The sequence below is a fragment of the Hipposideros armiger genome, unplaced genomic scaffold (genome assembly GCF_001890085.2).
Source record: "Hipposideros armiger isolate ML-2016 unplaced genomic scaffold, ASM189008v1 scaffold_364, whole genome shotgun sequence".
In the NCBI taxonomy this organism is placed as follows: domain Eukaryota; kingdom Metazoa; phylum Chordata; class Mammalia; order Chiroptera; family Hipposideridae; genus Hipposideros; species Hipposideros armiger.
In genome coordinates, this window is record NW_017731714.1 from 1,056,306 (window position 1) to 1,063,829 (window position 7,524).

The 7,524-nt window shown below is 47.0% G+C and overlaps 1 protein-coding gene and 1 long non-coding RNA gene across 6 annotated transcripts in view; one reads left to right on the plus strand and one right to left on the minus strand.

Moving 5' to 3' along the window:
• Window positions 1–3,697, minus strand: part of HHIP (hedgehog interacting protein) — a 92,300-nt gene extending 88,603 nt beyond the window's left edge. For 2 of the 3 annotated variants that reach the window (XM_019662061.1, XM_019662059.1), the window contains exon 1: window positions 2,742–3,033. In XM_019662061.1, coding sequence (XP_019517606.1) covers window positions 2,742–3,020 — 279 coding nt within the window. In that variant the 5' untranslated portion in view covers window positions 3,021–3,033. Of the gene's footprint in view, window positions 1–2,741 lie in introns of all 3 variants that reach the window. The other variant, XM_019662058.1, reaches the window with a different exon arrangement.
• A 177-nt stretch (window positions 3,698–3,874) lies between these two features.
• Window positions 3,875–6,778, plus strand: LOC109393119 (uncharacterized). 3 transcript variants are annotated; one of them, XR_002126183.1, is made up of 4 exons: window positions 3,882–3,963; window positions 4,152–4,269; window positions 4,861–5,059; window positions 5,931–6,778. It is a non-coding gene; the product is annotated as an uncharacterized LOC109393119 (long non-coding RNA). The 3 variants fall into 3 exon arrangements; XR_002126182.1 differs by lacking the exon at window positions 4,152–4,269 and having other exon boundaries at window positions 3,875–3,963; XR_002126181.1 differs by lacking the exon at window positions 3,882–3,963 and having other exon boundaries at window positions 3,973–4,269.
• The last annotated feature ends 746 nt before the right edge of the window (window positions 6,779–7,524 follow it).

The following is a 7,524-nucleotide window of genomic DNA, read 5'->3' on the forward strand; positions in this document are numbered from 1 at the left end:
TCTGTGGCTGCAAGTTAAGTTTTAGAAACGGGGCTATTTCAGTTGGCTGTGGATTCAATTTGGCTAATGGGAATTAGATCCTCTTAGCATGTTGTATTTAGGAGCTGCGAAAATATTGCTAAGACAATACAACTTCCTAAATTTTGGCAATACTTATTAAGAATGGTAATCAGCCACCTTGCTACAACACACACAAAACTATTAAAATATACCCAAAAAATTAGACTATCAAAGCATAATACCATGTCTAAAGAACTGAACTCAATGCTAGTTCATTACATTAAAGAAACTGTATTAGTCTGGAAACTGGATTTATTTGCACAGCTGACTATGCTCAATATTCCTACCTAGTTTGCTACTATCTATTATTTGTCTATGAAGTTTCTTCCCATAGGAAAAGGTACTCCTGTAGTTTCTTGAAAAGTTGCAGAAATCTTTCTGGGGGGGAAATTTTTTTTTTCATAAATAAAAAAGGGCCCTTTCAAATAGCCATCACTCTCCTGTACACACATTATGAAATAAGATCCTAACATATATTATAAACCAGGAAGGCTTAGGGGAAGAAGGGAAACACTGAAGTTTATTATAAAATAACATGTTTTAAAAACTATTAAAACCTGAGAGCTAACATAGGTCAAGAATGCATAGACATAGCTATATCCATCTCTGATTTGAACAATTTGAGTATTGTTGGTTTATAAACCATTTGTAATGAAACCAGCAAAGTCTAATGTACCAAATTTAATTCAGAGACATTTCCCAAACGAGTTAGGGGTTTGTTGGGAGATTGGAAACACATAAAACAGAAAGGAATGTGGATAGCTAACGTGGCAGATTGCTTCCTAAAGAATGATTTCTTTAAAAAAAATTTTTTTTATATGTAACTTCTCTTTAGGGTTATAACTCCCCTCAGTCACCACCCCCCTCCTCATCCTCCACTATATTTAGTTAAGAACTAAGTTTTCATTCCTCGTGTTCCTGGAAGAGTTTAGTCTTTCAGGGGTCTGCAGATCAGGGTTGTGTGTGCACTCAGGGTACACTGCACACAGAGAGATTTAATGGCATATATTTCTAACCCTCCCTCTGAAGTTCCTGGTTCTTTTGGGCTCCTGGTAAAACCCTGCAGATGATGTGAATGTAGCTCTTCTGTAACTTAATTCAATTACAACACAGGAGCTTAATGACATTGTTTTGAATAAAATGCTGGAATATCTGCTCCCCGAATCTCAGACTACTGCTGCATATGGTAAGAATAAAGAGAGAGTTGCAGCTGAAAACCTGCAGTAAGACAGTTCTCACTCATTGGGGAATAGAGGGAGTTGGACAAATGCTCCCTCAAAAGGCATGAACATTTGGACAGAGCTGGGGACTGAAAGAGAATGATGTTCTCTAGTTTCACCCATTAGTGAACCAACTAACAAACACAATGGTGTTGTTGTTATTCTTTTGCCATAAGCAACAGGACTCTGTGTGTGGGCAGCAGTTTAGTGGGGAGGAGGATAAGTCGACCCCTTTTTGTCCTATTGATTTTTTCCTATTTGCATGACTTGAGCAAATTAAATGATGCAATATGGCTTTTTGTTACAAAACAAAGTGAGAGATACCACCCAGACACATATGTTGATTCGTAGGAGCTGTTTACATGAGAATAGAGTGAAATCTACCGTGAACTGAGCATAAAAATTAGATTCAGCCTGGGTATTTTTTTTTTATTATGCCTGGGCCAGCAAGACTGAAGCACAAGTTTTCCAAGAGTCTCTCAGACCTTGACAATTGCTGTGTTGTAACAGAGGAATTCTTAATTAAACCTAAAATGGGGAAAGGGGAGGGGGAGCAAAGACACCTGATTGTTTATTTCACGTGCAGTGGTTGTTAATGATGGGATCCCCCAGTCTTTCTTTGGAGTACAGTAAACAGCACACATTACTGCATCCCATGGCAAGAACGATGTCGCAAACTCAAAAATAAGCATGTCTTTTCACACAACCAACACTGTTTTCGTATTTGTTTAAACTTGTTAACTCAAGGAACATGTAAAGGCCCTTACTCCTGAAAAAGTTTCTGGAGGAGATCTTCCTAGACAACTAAATACCATTGAAAGCCTGAATTTATAACATGACAAACGGAGACAGAGAATCGTCTCCTTTTCATGTGATAAATACGCCCAGCAAAATCTTTCGCCAGTGTTTCGTGTTCTCAACTCGAGTACCAGGAGTTCCCTTTTCGCTGTTCAACGATTGTAACGTTGGACAACCCCCTCTGACGGGGCTGAGGATCATAAACCAACCATGCTTCAATATCCTTTACGATTCACTCCTCTGCCTAACCGAGCACGTGGAGAAAGCAGCACAAATCTTTTCACCCTAGAAAAATAAACCGGAAACCACAGCCACCTTAATTTACAGTTGCACCGCAGCCAATGCCCGATTCGATCCAAAACACACTGTTAATCGCGATTCTTTTAAAATATTTACCCATCCCTGAATGCGAGTACCACAGAAGCTTGTCTTTTCTGAGACAGGCAGTTTTGCAACAGCATCCCGACCGTGGACTCTTGGGGGCGGGAGAGGTGTCTGCGCACCCCGGAGGAACACACAACGGAATCGGGCTCGTGCTTTAGAAAAGTTATTAAAATGAACTGCCCGAACACGTTTCGCCCTTCTCACAGACACCAACGTTGCCGGAGCCACAGGGAACCCCACCCAGCCAATCTCGCATGGGCGAGGCGGGTGAGCGCCTACCTTGTGATCCAGGCGCCCCAGCCCCGGGCTGTCACTCCGCAGGCAGCAGGACAGCCGCGGGTAGAAGCCGCCGCACAGCATCTCTCCCCCGCTCAGCAGCTCCAGCTGGGACATCATCCGCCTGTCTCTCCTTTTCAGGCGCTTCGGGGGGTTCCCATTCAGGCACCTTCTCCTCCTCGCTCCGTTCCCGTCGCTTCTTTCCCCAAACTTAGCATCTCCTTCAAAGAAGCCCAGAGCCACGGCCAGCAACAGCAGCTTAAATGAGAGCATCTTCAGCATCGTCTGCCCCGAGCGGCCAGGGCTGGGCGCGGGCGGCTTGCGGGGGAACGCCACTGCCCAGCAGGGGCACTAGGACGCAGCTCCAGGAGGAGGCTGCGGGGCGGCTGGACACTCGAAAGGCAGGGAGGTGGCGGGGGCGAAAATATGTAGAGCGATGCAACTTTGCAAAAAAATAAAAGACGAGGCGATGGGTCCAGTGCCTTAGGGGAGCCCGAGGAGCGAGAGAAAAGTTGTGCGGATGACACCGTTTGTAGCCGTGCCAGTGTCAGTTGGGTTAGGGGCTTTCTGCTGCGGCTGGGAAGTGGGAGGAGGAGGAGTTGGAAGAGGAGGAGGAAGAGGAGGAGAAGACGGCCACAGAGGTTCACTTGTCCGTGTAACGAGAGTTTAGGTGAGACAGTAGCAGGCACGGCACCGGCGGCGGCGGCGGCGGCGGGGCAGGCGAAGGCAGGGCGAGCGCTGGGCTCCGGATGATGCTGAGGTCTCCTCTGCCGGCGGCTGCAGCTTCTCACACAGCCTCTCATGTTTCGTTCCCTCTTTTCTTCTTCTTTTTAACTAGCGCGCGGGGAGGTGCCGCCACCGCGCGCCCCTTGACGTCACCGCTTCTCCTGCGCCCCCGCCCGGGCTGGGGGGAGGGGAGGGGGCGGCCCCGGCGCGAGCGCGTCCCCCGGGGCCTCGGCCTTGGGGATGAGCAGGGAGGGGCCGTGGGCCTCGGCGGCGGGCGGAGGTGGGGGGCCCGGGTGAGTCCCCCCCGGAGCCCGGCCTCCAGCGCGCCCGCCTTGCGGGGGCGCCCGGGGAGAGGGGGGGCGTCCGCGATCCTGGCCCTCCGGCCCGCCGACCTGGCGCGAGGTCGCGGCCCCGAGTCCGCGCGGGTTCCTTTCTCCTGCTCGCGGCCCCTCCGCACGACCCCGGGCCAAAGGCGGTCGCGCTGAGGCTCCGAGAGAAAGTGAGTAAGAGTGGGCCGCGGGAGGTGAGAAGGGAGGGGCCCCTTGCAGGGCCTCCCGGCCCCGGCCCGCCCCTCGCCCCGGGGGAGGATGAACCGAGTGGGCTGGAGTTGGCGGGAGGGAGCCTTTTTTGGCCTCCTTCCCTCTCCTGGCCCGCACGGACTCCCCCCGGTTCCCCGATGATGTTCAGTGTGAAGCTCGAGTCGCTAGAGATCTTCCTGGGGGTCTGGTTTAGAGGCGAGGGTACAACCCAGATGCTGCGAGCTGCTGAGCACGTTGCGATGGTTTGAAGACGGTTTCGAGAAGAGGTACCCTCCCTACCCATCCTTGCCGCAGGTCCTGTGCGCCACTGAAACGGCCCGAGCGCGTGCGCGTGGCGTGGGGTGGGGTGTCGGGGGCCGAGCCTGCCTCCCGGAGGCATTGCCCCCGCCTCAGCCGGCTGGCCTCCGACGCCCCCTTCCAGGGCCCCACCTGTGCCCTGGAGCTCGGCGGGGCCCTGCTGGCTCCTCCCCCGAACGGAGGAGCGTAGGTTCCCCGGCCAGGTAGAAGAGAGGCCGCGGAATCAGCGTTCAATTTAAATCAAGAAAAGAAAAAAAAAATCCTGGGGAGATTTCCCCGGGGGTGTAAATCCAGAGGCATTACTTCTGGAGAAAGAATTCATAGCAGTTTTGCGAGCGTCCCGAAGCGGGATGCCCTATATATCCTGTGTGCCTAAATAAATTAAACTTTCCCTCAGTTAGACAAAGTCTGCCCAAAGAAAGTGTTTCTCAAAAGATCTATCTGTTCGTTGTCAAGAATGGTCACTTGACGTTTACGGGATCCCTGCAATTTGGCATCAGGACAGACCTCTAAGGGATTGCACACACAATGTGCTTTCTTCCCACTTGACTATTTAACAGGGGGGCTGATTTTCCGGTGGATGGATTTTGAAGAGGAGATAAGGCAGTTTTCCCATTTTGGCAAAGGAGAAATGTTCGCCATATTTGGATTAGCTTTACTTCTGGGACATGGATTTTGCCAAGCTAACGTGAAAGTTGGTGATGGTGGAGATGGATAGCTGACGGAACTAATTACTGTTCAAGTGGGCGCAGTGGCGAGGTAAGGCTTCTACCCCATTCATTTACAGGGCCCGGATTTACAAGTGGAGTTCGGTTTTTCCCCAAAAAGGTGACCGATGAGAATAACCAGAAGAATATGCTGGAATATTTGGCCCATTCCTTAGCTCATTGTAGGGTCCCTGTAACAAACGTACCATTTCTCCCAGGGGCTGTTGTATATCCATGATTTCTGTATACATGTGATCACAAATGCCTCTTCTGACTCACAGATGTTTTGTCTGACATTCTTCTTGCTTTGAGCACTTTTAATGTAAAATAAATAATAGAGTTATAAGGACTTGAAGACTTTAATCTCTCATTTAGTAAACAGATCTGAAGATGAACTGCATCAAGATTAAATCAGTTTTACACAATCTCATCTAATTAGGTAGTTCAGAAACCAGGATGCAGGGACCCAATCTAGGTTGTTTTCCACCATCCAAGGCTTTATTCCCAAATACAAGTTTTATGTTCTTTTTCCAAAATAAAAATCCTTTAAAAATTATATTTCAGTGATGAATTCATCTTAGTAGTTTGAAACAGGCCTCTCTTATGGTTGTGCGTTAAGACTAAGGACATCGTAAATGTAAATTAATTTTGGTTTCAAAAAATTATGCAGCCGTTATAACCTATGACCCTAAGTTTCAAGATATAGAGAATTTATAAAGGATTATGGAAATGAGACAAACTTGTTCTTTCTTGATACGTGGGAGCTAGAATTGACCCCATCTGTTGTTAGTCATGACAGTCAATAATTAGGGTCACTGACGAGAGAGCTGAACTTATCCTCAGCGCCACTGATAGAATTTCCAGTCACGAAGCAGAGTGCTGTACAAGTGAACTAACTGGTATTCATTTTTTTTTTTTTGCAGAAGGAAATTGCTAAGCTCACCTACAGTCAGACGGACAGCATAATTTTCCAGGAATCAAGAATCAACATCAGGTTATTTCCTAAGAGGAAACTTTGAAAGCCCACCTAGAGGCTGCACAGCCATCTGCACACTTGAACATGAAAAATGCTCTTCTTTCATCAGGAAGACCTCCCTCTTCAGCTAAATCATCAGAAGTGATGAGAAGGAGAAGAAGGGATCCCCACCCAACCAAACTCATCCGGACAAATTAAATTGTGTTGTTTGTTTGTTTGTTTGTTTTTGTTTTTAAGCAAGGAATGGAGCTGCACGAGGGTGACCAGGTCACCATCTTCTGCTCGCACCAGCGCTGAGTAGCCCCCTCCAGGACTGCCATCTACATGGAGGTGGTGCCCTGAGGAAGAGCACCTGGCGGAGGCAGCCGATGGGGAGCTGGAATCCTGCCCGTGCTTTACTCACCCAGCGAAGTGTATTGGTGCATGGCCGTGTCTACCCAGACAAGGTGGCTCCTTTTTTCAGTTTGCACCAAGGCACCCTGTTATAGGCTGGGGGCAACTCAGACCATCCCACCCCCACACCCCAGTCCTATCCAGGATTACCTCAGGTGCGTTAAAGATTGTTACGAAGAATTTAGGTTTATTGTAAAAGATGACGTACTTGACACAGTTGAAATTAAATAGGTAAAACTCCAAATATTACCATATATATGAGTTATGTATGTACATATCTATATCTATCTATCTCTCTCTATATATATGTATAGTGATGTCAATACACATTCCTATGTATCAGAAGTTAACACAACTTAAATTTAGTAAATGTTTAAAATAAAATTCTTTTAGATATTGCAATCAGTTTTATATATGGATTTATGGCCTTCACAGAAATAGGCACTATTTCATTCCATTTCAACAACTATATATTAAGCGCCAGGCACCATTAAGCAATATGCATACAGTGATGGAAAACAATACAAACACCCTGCCTTTAGGTAATTAATCTAGTAAGGAAGACAGAGGCAGGGCTATCAAAGAAATGCCAAGAAGGACAATAACAGGGTACACTATTTCAGATTTAGTGACTGGAGAAAGCCTCTCTGTGAAAGTGACATTTCAGCTGAGACCTGAAGGGTGAGTCCAAAGGAGTTTATGAAGTGATTCCATCCTGCCGTGTAAAGTACAGAAGCATGTGAATTCAGAATAGAATACGATACATTAAAGGGAAAGCATGGAAAAAAGTAGGTAACTAAGAAAGGCCCAATTCGTAGTGTAGTTTATGGACTCCAGGTAACTAATGAAGTTATGCTCATGTATTTGTCATTTCCTTTTGCAAGTACCCTTTCTTCTTTCTGAACTTAATCCTTATCCATCTTTAAATTCTGGCTTTTCACTCAACCTATAGGAATTATTCTAGTTCGAACGACCCTTCAGCCATTGTGTCTCATCTAACCAGCACTTATGTACTATATTTTCTGTTTTCATTTGTGCATTGTTGAAAACTCGGAGATGTTTTTCATACGTGGGAGTTGAATAGCCATGAGACGGTAAGCTCCCTGGGGACAGGAATTACGTTCCTTTCTTTGGTCGCCTCAGCAAAG